Source organism: Solea senegalensis, linkage group LG18 (assembly GCF_019176455.1).
Source record: "Solea senegalensis isolate Sse05_10M linkage group LG18, IFAPA_SoseM_1, whole genome shotgun sequence".
Classification (NCBI taxonomy): domain Eukaryota; kingdom Metazoa; phylum Chordata; class Actinopteri; order Pleuronectiformes; family Soleidae; genus Solea; species Solea senegalensis.
In genome coordinates this window covers 18,931,972-18,950,067 of record NC_058041.1, presented here as the reverse complement: position 1 = coordinate 18,950,067, position 18,096 = coordinate 18,931,972, and the positions used below count along the sequence as shown (strand labels likewise).

Sequence of the window (18,096 nt, the reverse complement as noted above, 5' to 3'; positions counted from 1 at the left end):
CACCTCAAAACTCTTCACTTCTCCATCTTCATCTTCTTCATCGTGGCAGCTCTGAATAATAATCAGAGAAACCATCATTAATCGTCATCATCATCATCATCATCATCGTCCATAAACGTTTTACGTTTGTACCTTCGCCATGATGTCGGCGTAAGCCATGTACAGATTATCTTCATCCAGTTTACTGCGACAGGAAGAACAATTCACACGTTAACAGAGTTGTAACAACTTTATTATTATTTACAACATGTGTGGAATTGCTGCAATCCAACTGTATGTTGTTCTACGGCGGCCATTTTCTCAATTCTTCTTCTTTTCCCACCATTTTGTACAATTAGCTAATTCCACATACGATATTATTAATTATATTTACATAATTTCATATTTTTTTCGAAAATATTCAACATATTTGGCACATTTTTTTCTCTATATAAAAATTAATAGAAAACCTAAAAAACACAAATTTCAACCTCTTACTAGTTCCACATACGTCAACGAAGAACATTTATTCAAAATTCCAAATGTTCAGCTAAATCAGGACATTATTTGCTTGTATTTGTCTAATTGGAATATTTTATAATTTTTTTTTGCACAAATGAATGGAAAATTTCCATTCAAAACTGACTAGTAGAAAGTCAATAAAATGTGAAAATATTCAGCTCAACTAGGACATTATTACTTATTCCTTTTGCCTAATTTTGACTATTCCATATTTTTCAGACTATTCAAGGTATTTTAGCCAGTTTTTCCTCTAATAAGATGAATGAAAAACCATAAACTTCAGCCTCTTACTAGTTCCACAAACTTCAACGAAGAAACTTCAATCAAACTTCGAAAAGTTCATAAAAAGTAAGACTTTTTTTCCTTCTATTCAGTTCTTTCATGACCTTCAGTGATTTTTCACCGTTACAGTTTAAACTTCATGGATATTTCAAGAGTTTTACATTGGTGTGTGTTGGATGAAAGCGACAGTAAAGTAGAAGATGTTCAAGTCTTTGCCTTCAAATCCACAAATTTTAACTCTTCATACATGTTTTTCAGACAAATTTGACTCCAACTCAACACAGCATTTGTCAGATTTGGCTTCAGCTCGGACAGAAGGCTGCAGTCTCCTCAGAAACTGCCTTTTCTAGTTATATGTATATATATATACATATATATACATATATATATATATATATATATATATATATATACATATATACAGTATATATATATATATATATATATATATATATATATATATATATATATATATATATATATATACATATACATACACATACATATTGTAATAATTGAGTGTAACATGACCCACCACTTCTCCGTGAGCGCTGTTCTGCTGAACAGCTGGATGAGCTGATGCAGTGGATCGATGTGCTTCATGCCCTCCTCGTCCTCAGGCGGCTCCTGTTCACCGGGTTTCTGACATGAACACATGGTCACAGTCAGAGGAGGCGGAGTCAGCGGTGCACACTGACATTATTATAAATGCTGAATGAAAATGAACTCACAGCCAGGTCTTCGATGAGTTTATCTTCAAAGTAGTGCTCCTCTGCCTCGATCCAGGACTTGTCATAGCCCTGAAGGAACAGGTTCACAGCTCGGTGCCTGGTGTGAGGAGACAAAAGAAGAGGAGATGACATTTTCACTAATGCATCAGACAGTCTATCATACTGTGTTTGCTCACGGGGACACAGGAGCTGCTGGTCTACTGCGCTCACAGCTCAGGCTACTCGTCAGTACCTGATACAAAAATCTGAACTGTCCCTTTAACACGTCAGTGTGACTCACCTGGGCAGGTTATAGAGCGGCGCCATCCTGAAGCAGGCGACCACTGCTCGCTTCCTCTGTTTCGACAGAAGTTTGTGCCACACTGCTTTTTTACTGCGCTGAGGGTGTTCCACCTGCACACACATACACGTTTGTATAGCATTAATAATGAGGACATTAATTGACATAATGCATTCTCTAGGCCCTTACCCTAACCCTAACCATCACAACTAAGTGCCTAATCCTAACCTTTATCCTAACCCTAAAAACAGGTCTGATGCTGATGCTGTCAAAATGTCATACGAAAAAGAAAAGAAAAAAAAAAGAAAAATGAGTATGATGAAATTATGCATTGTACGATGAATATATGTATTCTGTGGGTAATGGGGCCGGGACTCGATAAGCTTTTGCTTCTCCTGCTTTCCCTTTCGGTTATGTGTATTGTGTGAACTACACTAAGATGATGTCTGATGATGAGTGATCTAACTGACATGACCGAAATAAATAAACATACATTAACCCTAAAAACAGGTCTTAACCCTGAAAAAGACAGGGGTGTCAGAATGTGATGACCAGCCAAAATGTCCTCACGTCCTTAGGTATAATACGTTTTTTGGTCCTTACAAAGATACCCATACAAGAGCACACACACACACACACTCACACACACACACACACACACACACACACACACACACAGAGACCTGGTCGAGGTGGAAGAGGACGTGAGCGATGTCCAGGACTCGCTCCACAGTCTTCTCTGGGTCTGCGGCGGCATCACAGTGATTAGGAAAGTCTCTGTACAGAGCCATCTGCCAACGGATCGCAGGGTCTTCCAGCTGCACAACACAAACATCAACACAAACAGCTTTACATTTGTGTAAAGGTAGGATTTACTTCCATGTTTGTACAGAAGCCCAGAATGGACAAATCAAACGCTGTGGCTATATGAAGGGCATTCTTGTTTTGTTCCCTGAATGCCACTTTACTTTCTCCTTAGACACAGGAGTGTAAAGCAAAGCATGATTCAATGAGTTGCAATACACAGTCACGCCACTAGAGGCCACTAACTCCAATACCCCGGTCCTTTAAGTCATGTGTCACTGCCAAACAGTTCAAATAAAACTAAACATATGGCTGTTTTCTTACCTTTCCGTGTAAATGCAGATTGTTCCTGATGATGTCACGGACTTCGTCCTCCGTGTCTTTCTGTTCACACAACAAACATCAACAACCCGGGTTTACGGCACAAATCAAACCGCCACTTTATAGATGTTACAAAAAAACACGTTTATAAGGACACAGCGTATAATCTGAAGTATTAGCATAGCCAGCAAGTTAAGGGTCTTGCAGCATGTAGAGTAGAAGAGAACAAGCAAGCTTCTGGTTAAAAGGCAATTCGCTGCACCACTGATCCAACGCAAACCTGCCAACTCTGAACTCGTAAACGCCGAAAACCTGAACATCTCCCGACACTCGACATGTCGGCTCTAAGCGTTTTTAATCCCCTCGTGTTTCGTGTCATACCTGAGTGAAGCGGTTCTTGGCCAGCGTGATGAGCTCCTGTTCTCCGGGTGCGCACATGTTGAGTCCGACAGGCAGGAGGCGCTTCAGAGTCGCCACGATCAGACTCGTCTGCATTGAGTAGCGATCCCCCTTCCTCTTCATCTTCTTCCGCTCCTGGTCGGAAACGATTCCCTGAGGGGAAGATTCGGGGCTTCGTCAGCGTCTCATGCACATGGAAACACAACTTTCCATGTACAAACTTTTCAACAAATGTCTTCATACTAAAGATAATATGAAGCTAATAAACCAAACTAACTCCAAACACAAGAAGAAAACCACAAACAAAGGAAACCCAAGAGCAAGAAAGAGGTGGCATTTTTAGATCATTTAACCCGTTTTCCAGAACTAGCATTTCAACACTCCCAGAACTCCGGGTTCCTTGTGGATAAAGATCGGAAACGATACCAAACTTTGTGCCGATTCTCCTGAACTCGATCTTATGTGTCGAGAACACAAACGCAGACGTGAGGTGTGAGTGTTTTTGTCGTGTATCTGGACCCTTCCACGACCCTCGTACCTTTGACATCTTACACTTGGTGTCGGTGATGAGGAAAGACATGTTGTTGATCTCATTCTGAACCACAAAGTTCTGCTCCTCCCTCTTGAAGTTCTGCAAAGAGAAGGAAAAGCCGATTTTGAGAGAAAATCTCGACAGTTGTGTTAGGATTAGCCTGGATTATCTCCACAGTCTCACTCTGTGTCCAACCAGAGTCCATCCTACTCTCAGAACCTAGTGTGCAACCTTTCCTTCATCCATCCTTGATTGATACCTTGGTTCCTTTCAACAGTGACTTTCTTACGTGAGACTTGGCCCAGAAGATGAAAACCTCGGCCACCATGCGGAACAGTTCCTCAGCCCCGGGGTTGGACTCTTTCAGCCACCGAGCCCTGACGACACATGAAGATCGTGTTCACACAAACACACAAACAAACAAACAAACAAAAAAATGGAAGTGGAGACATGAGCGTACCTGTTGTAGTCAACAAAGCGAATGAGGAGCGGGTAGAAGGCGTAAAGGTCTCTGACCAGGACGGTGAACTGGTCCATGATGAGAAGCTCCGTCTCCGACATCTCGCCCCTCCCCTCAGCTTTGCTGTGCTCCTCGTCCATCAACACGACCGCGGCTTTCTGCAAAAAAACACCAAAATGTGGATATCTGCTCGAAGTTTGGGGCTAAAGTTCAATTTCAAACCTTAAAAAAGTGAGTTCAAAATACACAGCCTAGAAACACACCAGACCATCTGATGTAATAACAGAGTGTTCCAGCAGAGGGTGCTGTAAGCAATGACTGTCCTTAGATCCACTCTGGTCCATCAGAAAAATTATTATTAATGTTATTAAAAACATTAATGATTTGATGTTTTCAGATTAAAATGGACACAAACTAAAATGTCCTCCTGTCTGGAGAAGAAAGAAAAGTTTATTTTTACCGGAAATTAATTGTTAAGCATTATTTTTGCCAAATTAAGATGAAAATGGGGTCAGACGACAAGACTTTTGGATGCTGAATTTTGGTTTCTTTAGTCTTCGGTCACCCAAAGACTAGATAGATCTGGTCTCAATCCGCGATCAGTAGTAATGTTTGGTGCAAATTTTCCTCTCGTGTAATGTGAAGATCGGTTTAATTGGTTAATAATTGTTAAATACAACAAGAAATATTAATAATCTTGTTGGATTAAGCAAAGACTGGCTTTGGATCCATTTTGGTCCATCAGAAAAATTAGTGTCCTCCTGAGATACCGTGACACCACAGAATCTGAAAATCAGCGTGTTAACAAATCTGCTGAATCACCTGTTAGCTTAGCTGTTAGCTACACCCAAGGGATTCAAGTTTCAGGAACATTACTCGAATATTTGACGACAGATTTTTCCCCAAAACAAAATTAAACTTCTGACTCTTTCGCTGAGTTTGCAACAATGAAATGAGGAACAGACTATTAACGCACAACACTCGCTTTTTATGAGGACGCTATGATTTCGAGGGTTAGACAGTTACGAAAACTCACTTTTTTCAGTTTCTCCATCAGAGGCAGGAAATGAGTCTTGAGCAGCTGAGCGTTGGCCTTGCTGATGATTGGCTGAGAGAAAACTACGGTTGGGGACAGAGATGAGAAAAAAGACATAAGTGTCTGCCTGTCTGTCCTCTCGGGCTACGCTTACATCGCCCCGCAGCGTTACCGGCGAGTCTTTTCATCCACGCTCCCTCGTCGATGCCCAGGTTATTGTAGATGATCTTGAGGATGTTCCCCAGCAGAGAGTTCATGTGCTCGGACGTCACCGCGGTGCAGCAGCTGTCACATGTGTCCACGTGGTTCTCAGGTCCGTGTTCCCACCAGTGAGACATGTAGCTGCACAACATGGGCAGCACCACCTGCAGGAAAATGCCAGAACACACAGGGGTGTTAGACGCTGAACGATTGAAGTGATGATTTTATATTCGTTTTCTTTAATACGTCGTACCTCCATGACATGAGGCATTTGAGTGTATCTCAAACCAGACTCTGCCAGCTCCATGATCTCCTCCAGGGACTTGTCCAGGTTTGGAATCACAGCACAGACTTCTCCGACGTGTCCCGGAAGACCGAGAGCTGGAGGCGGAGAGAGAGGGACAGGAGTGTTTTCCTGGATTAAATGAAATGAAGATGAACGTTGAACACTGAGGTCTACACACGTACCGCCTCTGTCTTTGGTTCCTTTGCTGTTGTAGATGGAGAAGCTGTTGAACTTGTTGATGTGAGGCTCCAGAAAGGCGACGGGGAACGCCGCAGAGAAGGCGGCGAGACACTTTCCTAACGCCGGCCGCTGTCTGGAGAAGACAAGAAAGGTGAGATTAGCAAGGATTTTTTTCAGTTCCCCAAGAACTGGGCAAAAAATCTGGTCTTGGACCTTGTAGTGTGAAGATTGTTTCTTCATTTATTGATTAGTAATTGTTAAATTCAATAATATACAGTACATGGATTATTTATGATTAAGACGGAAATAGGGTCAGACTACAAGAATTTTGATTGCTTTAATCTTCAGTCCCCCATGAAGTGGACGATAAATCTGGTCTTGATCCTTGATTGGTAGTGATGTTCGGCCCAGATTATCTTGTAGTGTAAAGATTGTTTCTTCTACTTTTATTGGTTAATAATTGTTTAAGAAATTAAAAATGTTAATTATTTCATCAAATTAAGATTAAAAATAGGGTCCAACTATAATAATTTCTTCAGTCTCCAAAGAAAAATGGACGATAAATCTGGTCTTGATCCTAGATTGGTAGCGATGTTCAGCCCAGATTATCTTGTCGCGTGAAGACCTTTTCTTCTTTTATTGGTTAATAATTGTTAAACAGAATTAAAAATATCAATTATTTGGTCTTAAATAAGATGAAAATAGAGTCAAACTACTATCATTTTTGGTTGCTTTGGTCTTCAGTCCTTCAAGAAACGGAAGACAACTGATACATTTGTGGAGGAACATCTGGAGATGATCGTGGAAGCGAGGGTGAGCGTTGCATGTGAGCGACACCTTTCTACGTAGATGCTTTTGTTGGTTCCCAGTAAGTAAAGACTGTTGAGGATTCTGTAGCAGGACACCTGGACATCGTCCACTGCAAGAAAAAAGCACAAGTTTCATGAGACATTGACCTACTTTTTTCTCTCTTGACAAGGTGTTCACTTACGTATGAGGTCTTCTCCGAACATGTTCTGCCCGATGTGTTCGAACAGCGAGGACAGGACAGGCAGGAGGGCGAACGTGGTGTAGTTGATGATCTGGGTGACGCCTCTCGGCTGCTCTCGGCTGTGAGTGAACTGGCCGAGCTTCAGGTTCTCCTGTGTCTTCTCCAGATCCTCTGCCGCGCTGTCGAAGAACGAGCGCAGAGCCACCTTCACCGACTCCAGGCCAGTCTTCATCACCGTCCTGGAGAGTCGAGGATTCAAGGTCTAATGACCCGAGGAATCTAGAAGCTCAAGGTTTCTCTCTTCCGATTGAAATGTCTTGGGATTTATTTTTATGACCTAAATCACTGGGTCAGGACCCAAAGATGGGTCGCGGGACAATTGTTTTGGGTCCCCAAGCAAATTTGCAGCATTTTCCCAATATCTTAGTTAAGATTTACATGTTTATTATTTTAAATAATGATCATAACCAGGTGAAAATGATATCAGGTGTTACAGATATGGTTGTAAATTAGTTGCTACATTATGTACAAATAGTTTGTCATCTTCAAAAGTTTGGCAAATTCTCCCTTTCAAGTTAAATAACTTGAACAATTAAGGTTGTTTGGTTGAGTTTATTCAACCTATGTGTGCGAATAACAAGAGTAAACCAAGATAATCCAGCCGCAGCGTTCTTGACAAAAATTGACTGAACGCGTTTAAAAGACAAGAAACCAACACACTAGGGATGGAACGGTTTATGAAAACCGTCCGAACCGTTCGGCTCGACTGTCTCGGTTCGATGAGAGCCATACTAGCGAGCATCTCTCTAAAGCACTGACAGAAGCAGTGACATAATTGATTTTCCTAACAATCAACATATACCGAACCGAACCGAAAACCGTGACCACAAAAGCGTGAACTGAACCGAACCGTGGATTTTGTGAACCGTTCACATAATGCAGCTTTAAATATCATAAATAATGGACACAGACACGTATGAAGATCTTTTCTTACCTGGCGTCCAGACTTTGTCCTAGTATCTGCAGACAGTTGACAATAGACGTGGCGTTGTTACCTGGACAAACAGAAGCAGTCACATGACACATGCCACGGTCAGAGTCTGAGCTTCTACCAAAATCACATCCACGATGTTTGACTTGTGGCAAAAAAAAGCGTCAAATCCAAAGAAAAAAGGGAAGTTTCTTAAAAAATAGAACAGAACGTCATCTGCGTAACTGAGTATACACTGTAAACTCTTTATTTTCCCAGTCTAATTAGATGGAAATGGTACATTGCGGAATATTACTGTCATAGGTAATATTTTAATAACATTATGATGAGTAATAATCAGTATAAAAACATATTATTTTCCACTTTTACCAAGGTTAAATCTGCAGGTGAACCTTTACTTTGCGGTGAATTTCCACAGTGAGTTTTTGTCGTTGTTGGCTTCCTTTAGTTTAGTCGTTGTTTTGAAAATATTTAAATGAACAAAAATAATGAATTATTTTCTCCTCCCTTATGCAGATGATGTTCTGTTATTTTTTAAAGGCCAAATATCATGCATGCATGCACTGTGTTGTTGTTGGTTTTTTTTTCCTCGTTAAGTATTAAGTTCATGAACAGATATTAAATATTAAAGAGGTAGCACATGCTAAAACAGCGGAGGATCATTTTGTCACTGTTGATGATGAAACCTAAGACTTTAGCTTTATTTATTCTCTCTGAAAAAAAAAGGGGAGACATTTTTGTGAGTGTCATAACTCAGACATATTTGAATGAAATTGTCCGTGGATGTAGTTTAAGATTTTGCTGATGATCTGGATTTTGGATTTGTTCGTAGCGGCGTCACGATTCTTTGTTTTTTCTCTCAGACGTCATTTTCAGACTTGCCTAGTTTAGTCCAGGATCATTGGATTTATGTCATGATCATCTCTGTGTTGCTCTGAAGGTCCAGTAATCACTTAAGGTGACCTCTGACCTCCAACACCATGATCACACATGGAAGGAAACAGCTTTGTAGTAAAACGTGACCTGCTGTGTGTTCCGTAGCGTGGTTCCAGTACGTTAATGAAATGTTTAAATCCCAGGTTTTCCGCCTTTGCTCCATGCTCTTAATGTCGTTCACACACCGCGTTTTTCTAGTCAACGACGTTCTCGTTCAGTTGAGATTGTGACGCCCCTATGTGTGAAGGTCGTGAGGTGGAGAAGCTGTGGAGAACTGAGCGAGGTTGGCAGTGATTTCAGCTCTCTGAGTGTTTTGGGTTTTTATCTCAGAGTTTGGTGGAGAAGCAGCAGCCGCACAACATCCAAGAGCATGAAGGACGAACCATCCTTACCAAACAAGGAAATCCTATGTCTGACAAGAACTCCCAGTTTGCAGAAAAGACTGAAACGATTCCAGGGAAGAAAGAAGAAGAAGAAGAAGAAGCAGCAGAAGAAAAAGAGGAGGAAGAAAATAAATAGATGTGAGATTTAATTCAATGAGACGGACTCAGTGGAAAAGCAGGAGGAACATGAAGGCAAACCCTCTGAACAATCAACAATCACATTCACCTCGTCACCATCTCCTTCTCCTTGTTGGAGGCATGGCCGCCGCTGCTGATAGGGTGAATTGCCGTGGACAGGAAGTACAGGCGGTGGTTTTTAAAGTATTGATCCACCAGCGGCAAAACCACCTGTGAGTTCAACAGAAAACACTTTATTTACAGCACGCTTTTATTTTTATTATTTAAGTTATCATAACGCTTTTCCACACCCAGTTCCAGCTCGACATTTTTTGTTTCTCCATCAGAACTGACACAAGAACCAAAGCAAACAATTCTGAACTGTAGAGCAGGTAAAAAGAAAAGAAAAAATCTACATATAATTCCAAATTCTACCTAAAGTTCCAAATTCTACTGATAATTTCAAATTTTAGGGTTAGTAGAATTTGGAACTATAAGTAGATTTTTTAACTGATCTACTGACTGTTTAGGACGTCAGGTACTGGAACTGTTGAGTGGAGATGACGTTCTCACAAACTGACCTTCCCAAAGAACTTGATCTGCTGCTCGTGAGGAACATTTTCTCCCTTCAGTCTCGGTCCTGCGTCTAAGCGACGGAACAGAAACAGAGATATGGCATATGTATGTATGTATGTATATTACAGAGATCAGTCAACAGGAGAAACAGCTCTCACCAAACTCCATCATGTGCTGATGAGCCTGGTCCACATATGTGATGAGCTGCTGCAGGAACGTGTAGGCGAATCGCTTCTCGATGGCCGGAGTGTCCAGCTCCTGGGATTTCACTCCTCTGTGACACAGACACACACTGTCACTGAACACACTGTACGTCTGTATTTATGATCCTCTGTTTGTGATGTTTTATAAAGAAAAATGAATAAAAAGTAAACAACACTTGTTTTTGTCTGAAATGTACAGGACAACATCTTCTAAAACATGGAAACTGTACAAATATATGTAGAAAATACATACTTTGACAAGGTTGAGGAGGTATTTCATCCACTAGAGGGCAGCACAACTAACCTCGATCAATATTATCAATGAACTGAGCACAAACAAAAAAATCAACCACAAAACCAAAAAATAAACAAATTGCAAATAGAACATCGATGTAATTATTAAAAGTGATTGTATTTTATTTGGGCGGGGCTTTGGAGCGACAGGAAGAAGACACAGGCACAGTTTCTCTGGTGTAGACGTTTGTTTACCTTCTATGAAAAGGTATCTGACATTTGTTTTCAATCATCGGCAAATGAATACAAATGAATGGATGAATTTCAAGAAGATTTGAGTGCATATGATAAATATGAGCGTAGGAAGTTACTGAAGAAGAAGAAGAAGAAGAAGAAGAAGACGACTGAAGAATTCTACTGTAATGCAACATTTTTTTGTTAAAATAAATAACTTTTTAATCATTTACTCTCAAAACAAGAAAATATAAAAACTATTAGGGGAAAACAGCACTTTGAAACAAAAAGCACCTTGAAACAACAAGTATCTTCAGCCTTAATAAGTAAATAAATTGATAAATACACTGAATTCAAATCAATGACAGTATGAAGTACATATTTGAATTGTGTGGCTTCACCGCCCTCCTGTGGTTTCTGCTGGTACTGCATCAGATTGAAGACGTACCTGGACACGGTGTAACCGTTGATCTGCAGGAACTTGAGGATGTCTTGTGCCTTTTCTCGGTCTTTGGATTTCTCTTTGGCCGTCAGTGTGTCGTACGGAACCAGGAGCGGGTGATTTCCTCCACCTGGACAAAAACAGGACATAAACTAGACAAAAACTTCAGAAATGTGACCTCTTTCTGTATCTTCACAAACCTTTGGCTTCCAGCTCTGTTTTCTTCTTCCTGGCCCAGATGTTATGATAATTCTCTGCGAGCAGTTCGGCCATCGACTGAAACAAAAAACACCCGTGTGTAAGAAACAGACAGAGACGTGTCTGAGGATCCTGACGTCCGTGACCTTTTACCTGCATGTCTCTGGACAGTGTGACGTTGCTCATATCGATGGGTCGTGGGCTAAAGGCGGGATTTCCCTCAAAAGACAACTGCGGACAAGAAAATCACTTAAATCCCTTTTTTCTGTTTATACACACGAACATAAATCCATATTTCATGAGTGTGTGTTGTGTTGTTGTTGTGTTGGTGTGTGTGAACCTGGCTGGCCTGTGATATGCGTCTGGACTTGTTGTGGAGACTGGCCGGGTCTCCGTCTCTGATCCTGTCGATGCTCCAGCCCCACGACAGCATGGTCTTAAGAGACTCTCTGACCGACCAGCAGTACAACTCCTTATCCTGCAAACGACACAAAGTCAGAATGTTCCGGGGTTATTTTAGGCCGCGTGCAGCTGCTCAACGTGAAAAATGAGGACAGGGATTTAAAAAAAGACCTAGATGTGTAGATTTATGCAGAATCACTGCCTCACAGTTCTAAACATCCGTTTCTCCACCAAAAGAAATGGATTAAAATGGTCAGTTAAAGATTTAGAAACCAAGTAACATCCTGTGTTGATGAGTTCTGATAAGAGTTGACTGGTTTAAACCAGATTTCACTGGAATTTGTTTGGGTTAGGAGCCAAAGTTTGGGATAATTCTGTGACCTAGGAACTGGGAGAGACATCACACCCGAGTTGACCGTTGGTGAGCCATTATTGAGCAACTCAAACACTCTCCTAAAGGCTCATGTCACCCCCTCATCTGCTCCGTCTGGTGGTGCCGACGCCCCGCACATGACAATCCAGACTTGTTCCACGCCGGTGGAATGAACAGAACACCGGGCGTCCCTGTCTACCTTCAAGAAACTCTGGAAGACCCAGATCTTCCAAGAGTATCTTCTGTCCTATCACTGACCTTTTACCCCCTACCCTGCACTATCTTCTTCTAGTGGAGATCTTTCCAAGACTTCTTCTGTGTCGCTTATTACTCTTTTGTAAGTCGCCTTGGATAAAAGTCTCTGCTAAATGCTTAAATGTTAAAAGTTACCCGGAATCAGGTTTGGGTTCGGGAAGCCGAGCCATTGTTAGCATAGCCATTGTTAGCATAGCGGTCCATAACAACGCTCGACATTAAACAAACATCGTAGAAACACGTCTATGGATAAATATGTCACGGTAATAACCTGTAACAAGTACGACAGAAGTGCGATTAACGGTAAATGTAGCTGTGTCAGGGTTGGTTAGGTTTCACTGACTCCTTCTGACATGAGGTCTACAGGTAATGGGTAGTTAGTTAGTTGGTTAGTAGGGTTAGGGGTGACTCACGATGTGATCCGCGATACAGTCAATGTTAATACGACCTATAATCGTCACAGGAAACAGAATTATACATCTACCGCGTGTAAAACCATTAATTTTGTGAGCTGATCGCAAAGGTACAATTCGGTCATTTTGAACGTACGGATGTAAAGTTCATGCTTAAACTGTTATTTCCAGTTTAACTGTTAGTGCCTATTGAAGCAGTACCCCTTTAAGTCCACCAGAGGGTGTAAGGCTTTCACAGGTCATCATTATAAAGTCTCTAAAACTTGATTTTTACTAAAAAAAAAAAAAGTAAATACTTGACTTCAAAGACACGTAAACGCTGCTGCGTGTCGCTCGTTACCTTCTCGCTCAGGCCTTTGTACGGCTTCAGTAGAGGGTGACACTTGCTGATGTCACACAGCTGCTCACCGTACGACCAGCCGTTGGAAAACTGCACAGAACACAGAGGAGATGATTTAAAAGTGTCAAGTGTTTGTGTGTGTGTAGTGAACTCACCTTTTCGATGCACCACTTCTCGTGGTTGTGCTCTGCGTATCTGCTGATGATGTAGTCCAGCTTCTCAGGTACGGTCACGCTAACGACGTAAAGAAAGGAAAAGAAAATGTCTCATGTCTCACTGTAAACCTCCTGAATTCAGTTGTTTTCTGTTGTGTTTGTGTGTGTGTGTGTGTTGTACTTGGTGGTGTCGGCCGGCTGAGGAGTGAAGTTTCCCTCCGAGTCCATGGACGACTGTTTCTCCATCATGGCCATGTAGTTGGACTCCATGTAGTCCGGAGGCAGAGCGCCCGCCACAGCGCTGAGACACGGCAACGCCAGCTTAAACAGCTCCTGGTCGTAACGCTGAGTCATGGTAGAGAACACACACACACACACAGTTAGCTTCAGGACATTCATGCTCCCACAGAAACCGTTTATCTAAATGCATTTTACTCAAGAAAACAGCACAGAAACATGTCCTCAGTGATCTATGTGACAACACAAAAAAGACAGTGCTAAAGACATTCAAGTCTCTTGGGATTTTGATAGTCTCACAGGATTTCAGTACTCTCGGATAGGCTCGCAGGTGCGCAAACTCATGAGACTATCGAAAATCCCATGATACTGTCACAGTCCAGTCTCATGGGATTTCATTAATTTCACGTTATTTCCATAGTCTTGTGTGATTTTGATAGTCTCGCGTGATTTCAATAGTCTCACATGATTTCGATAGTCTTGCGTGATTTCAATATGTGATAGTCTGATTTCACTCCGTGCAAGAGATGATGATTTCCTGGTCTCACATGATTTCGATAGTCTGGCGTGATTTCAATAGTCTCACATGATTTCGATAGTCTCGCGTGATTTCGATAGTCTCACGTGATTTCGATAGTCCTGTGTTGCCTCGCAGGTGTGCAAACTCACAAATCTAGCAGAAACCACGCAATTCTATTGCAGCCAAGTCGCGCGTGATTTCAACAGTCTCGGGTTGGCTCGCAGGTGCGCAAACTCACAATACTATCGAAATCACGTGAGATGTGACCATGATGGTCTAGTGTGATTTTCAATAGTCTCAAAAGTTTACGCGCCAGGAAAAGGAAATACCATATACAGTATTATAAGATCAATCTTCCAGATCTTCCAAAAGCCCTAGTTGTGGGTTTGAATCCTGGGACTTCTCTTGTATTTGCAAATATAACCGTGTCAAACAGAACTTTGAGTCTCACCTTGTGCGACAGAGCGTCAAAAATCCCCCAGAACAGTTTCCTGGAGAGATGAAGTTCTTCATCTGACGCAGCTCCAAAGTTACCCCAACCTCCGACCAGACAGTAATACTTCCAACAGCGCTCGTAATGATTGGTCAGCAGCTGGAGAAGGTCAACAGGACCAGTATGTTTGTTTGCTTTAGGTGAATGAGAAATGCTGATGCAGGGATCGTGTTGTTTGAATGACAACCGATCAAATAAATGACCAGTTACTCGTCCGTGTGACGTGTTTCTCACCTTCAGAGGCATCTTCGTGTGTTCATTGAGCAGAGGAACGTCGAACACCAGCCTCCTCAGCAGATGCTGCATCATGGAGGGTCTCAGCTTCCTGTACACGATAAACATGACACTCACTGACAGTGTGAACACACAGAGAAAGCCACCGCTCACGCGTTAGTCGCAGCCTTACCCACACACGGCCAGCAGGCACTCCTCGATGGCGTCCCTCTGGGCCTTGGTGAGGCAGCAGCCCTTGGACAGACGGTAAACCGTGTGCAGGAGGGAATCGATCAGCGAGGCGAACGGCTCCGTGCCAGCAAACAGCGGCGCACACTTGGTGAGGAGAGGCAGCACGGCCGTGCACAGGTACCTGTTGAGGGCCAGGGCCATGTCTGTGGCACTGAGAGCCACCTGACAACCACAGAGACAGAGACAGAGACAGAGATCGAGTCTGTGATCAGGTTTGACTCTGTGGAAAAAAGTAACCTATAAACGTGCTACTGTAACACAGAACATTCCTACATACTGTACCTACTGACCTACCCATTTAACTATTGACCCACTGACCTACTCATTCAACTATTGACCCACTGACCTACTCATTTAACTATTGACCTACTGACCTACTCATCTAACTACTGACCTACTCATCTAACTATTTCTTTTATTTATTTATTTATATGTTTATCTCGGTCATGTCAGTTAGATCACTCATCATCACACATTATCTTAGTGTAGTTCACACAATACACATAACCGAAAGGGAAAGTGGGAGATCGTCAGTCATCATCATCATCTACCACTTTATCCTCCACTAGAGGGTCGCAGGGGGTGCTGTGCCAATCTCAGCTACATGGGGCAATAGGCGGGGTACACCCTGGACAGTTCGCCAGTCCATCGCAGGGCCACACACAACTAGAGACTAATCCCCATATTGCATGTTTTTGGACTGTGGGAGGAAGCCGGAGAACCCGGAGAGAACCCACGCACACACAGGGAGAACATGCAAACTCCATGCAGAAAGGCCCTTGTTCCAACCGGGGCTCGAACCCGGGTCTTCATCATACAATTTCTTTTTTTTTTTCTTATGACAGTTTGGAACCTCTGTCGATCGCATTCAGTGACCAGCTTAGCCATTCCATCTTGGATCAATTGATTCTCCGTAGTGGCTCGATTCACAGGGGCAGCTAAATACTTCTCACGTGTTGACATTTGTGCTTATCAATGTCAGCTATTGTTTGGGTACATTTGCTTCTTGTTTTTTGTTTTGTTTTTTATGTTAAAGGTGAAACGATTCCATCTATTACTTTCTTAATTAGCTTCATGTCGAGGTCATCAAAATCAGTGGATGTTTTTGCTACACATTTTTTGACCAGGTGTCTAATCTCTCTGTCCTTCACTGGGGTGAGAAACATTGTGCTGGGGTTTCTGTCTCTGTCTTTATCAAAGTGTTATTATCCTTGAAGTAGAGAGGGTAGCTAGGTTTTGTGTTTTTGTTTTTGATCACATTGTTTAGAATATCCCATAGTTTTTAGTATAGTTCATGTTTTCTGCTAGCAGATTACTGTAGTATTCTTTCTTGCAATCATTTAGGATGCTATTTAGTTTGTTCCTATATCGCTTGTATCTCGTTTCTGACTGTTCCATCCTTAATCTCATGCATTGTCTATACAGGGTGTTTTTCTTCTTGCAGGCATTTATCAATGTTTTTGTTAGCCATGGTTTCCCCTCCTTATTCTGATTTGCGTGTCTTTTCTTTACAGGACAGTGAAACTATTGACCTACTGACCTACCCATCTAACTATTGACCTACCTAATGACCTAGCCATATACCTACCATCCCACTTACCTAACTACCTACTGACCTACACATTAACTACCTACTGTCCTACCCATCTACCTACAAACCTAATGACCTACTCACCTATCTCCATTTGCACCCAATGACCTACCTGTTAGATGCGTACCTTCTTACTGACCTACCGACCTACCTAGCAACCAATCCTGACCACATTTAACAAAGCTAATTAGTATAGCTCTGATGTTCAGACACACGTCTGCAGAAGTAGCTCTGGACATTTTCAAAACATGGATGAAAACCAGGAAGATCCTGGATGAAAGGAACATGTATAAGATAATTCATTTGAGCTCCGTGTTTGGTCTCCACCACAGATGGAGCAGCTACACACACACACACACACATACACTCACGGTGTCCAGTGAGGCTGCAGCTCTCAGGTCTGGTAAGAATCCCACTTCCAGCAAGTGGAGCAGGAAATTCTGGTCTTCTATACCATAGACTCGGTCCAGGAACAGAACCATGGCTGCTTTATGGTCCGGACAAAACCCGGCGGACATGTCGGGCTCCACCACCATCCCATCTGTGAACACACACACAGTTTAATGACGGTGTTTTCATCTCTGATGGTGATCCAGTTCAGGTCCAGTTATAGTCCAGGTGTGTGTGTGAGTTCACCTTTAGCCAGACTGGGCATGGAGAATGGAATACTGATGACTCCCACCAGGTCTTCAATGGGGATGAGGGACCGGAGGATGGCTCGGATACGGATCGCTTCACCTTTACCTGCATGGATCAGCTGATGTGGAACAAAGCCGGTTATCATGGCGACCAAAACCTAAGATCTGAAGTTGTGTGAATATGTGTGTGTTACTTACGTGCATCTCTGGAGCACAGCGCCCCAACAGGTCAATGAGAGCAGCGTAGAAGGTCATGATGGCATTTCCCATGTGGATGGTGTCGTCCTCCTCTTCCTCCATGTCACTGCTACACACACACACAGATGAACACTTGATTTATTTTATCTTTATTTATAAACTTCAGATCTTACAACTACAAAAATGTAATTTGCCAATATTCCCTTTAACTACGACACACACCAGAATAGGTTAGCGAGGTAAGCTGCGGAAGGTAGACCAGTTTGTCACTTGGAAAACAAAGCCTCTTAATCTGAAAGACTTCACTGGTAAATATGAGACTGACTGTATTTTTGGGGAGGCTGCATATAAATCACGGTGTCGTCAGCATAGAGGTGAATATGTGTCGTCTCAAGTGGAGAAAACCACATGAGACTTAACAGCAAACGCAGAAAATACGATGACATATGTTCTGTTTTGTGTTAGCATAATATGAAATGTATTAAGAATGAATTAATGAATTAATGTTTTATGAAATAAACGCACACAACACAAGGATTATTCCGATTTCTGCTCCTTTCAATTCATGTGGTTTCAGATTTGCTTTTTTATGTGATTGTATTTGCTCTGTTTGAGGAATAAAATATTCAGCAGCGTGTCATTCGGTCTGCAGAGAAGGTGATCGGCTGCAATCTTCCATCTCTCCAGGACCTGTTTGC

At 42.2% G+C, this 18,096-nt stretch overlaps 1 protein-coding gene across 4 annotated transcripts in view; it reads right to left on the bottom strand.

Moving 5' to 3' along the window:
- The window catches only part of ryr2a (ryanodine receptor 2a (cardiac)), a 76,034-nt gene that overhangs the window by 20,436 nt on the left and 37,502 nt on the right, over positions 1-18,096 (bottom strand). For 3 of the 4 annotated variants that reach the window (XM_044014258.1, XM_044014261.1, XM_044014259.1), the window contains 35 exons: positions 17,399-17,507; positions 17,199-17,319; positions 16,934-17,103; positions 14,913-15,133; positions 14,741-14,831; positions 14,465-14,605; positions 13,438-13,601; positions 13,257-13,335; positions 13,102-13,191; positions 11,659-11,796; positions 11,472-11,549; positions 11,321-11,396; positions 11,127-11,250; positions 10,166-10,281; positions 10,013-10,077; positions 9,541-9,662; positions 9,324-9,373; positions 7,999-8,059; positions 7,005-7,243; positions 6,851-6,932; positions 6,016-6,146; positions 5,801-5,928; positions 5,519-5,711; positions 5,347-5,429; positions 4,311-4,468; positions 4,140-4,227; positions 3,857-3,949; positions 3,301-3,471; positions 2,923-2,982; positions 2,478-2,612; positions 1,795-1,907; positions 1,515-1,611; positions 1,319-1,425; positions 133-184; positions 4-51 (listed from right to left, as the gene is read on the bottom strand). In XM_044014258.1, coding sequence (XP_043870193.1) covers positions 4-51; positions 133-184; positions 1,319-1,425; positions 1,515-1,611; positions 1,795-1,907; positions 2,478-2,612; positions 2,923-2,982; positions 3,301-3,471; positions 3,857-3,949; positions 4,140-4,227; positions 4,311-4,468; positions 5,347-5,429; positions 5,519-5,711; positions 5,801-5,928; positions 6,016-6,146; positions 6,851-6,932; positions 7,005-7,243; positions 7,999-8,059; positions 9,324-9,373; positions 9,541-9,662; positions 10,013-10,077; positions 10,166-10,281; positions 11,127-11,250; positions 11,321-11,396; positions 11,472-11,549; positions 11,659-11,796; positions 13,102-13,191; positions 13,257-13,335; positions 13,438-13,601; positions 14,465-14,605; positions 14,741-14,831; positions 14,913-15,133; positions 16,934-17,103; positions 17,199-17,319; positions 17,399-17,507 — 3,994 coding nt within the window. The remainder of the gene's footprint in view (positions 1-3; positions 52-132; positions 185-1,318; positions 1,426-1,514; positions 1,612-1,794; positions 1,908-2,477; positions 2,613-2,922; positions 2,983-3,300; positions 3,472-3,856; positions 3,950-4,139; positions 4,228-4,310; positions 4,469-5,346; positions 5,430-5,518; positions 5,712-5,800; positions 5,929-6,015; positions 6,147-6,850; positions 6,933-7,004; positions 7,244-7,998; positions 8,060-9,323; positions 9,374-9,540; positions 9,663-10,012; positions 10,078-10,165; positions 10,282-11,126; positions 11,251-11,320; positions 11,397-11,471; positions 11,550-11,658; positions 11,797-13,101; positions 13,192-13,256; positions 13,336-13,437; positions 13,602-14,464; positions 14,606-14,740; positions 14,832-14,912; positions 15,134-16,933; positions 17,104-17,198; positions 17,320-17,398; positions 17,508-18,096) is intronic. The other variant, XM_044014260.1, reaches the window with a different exon arrangement.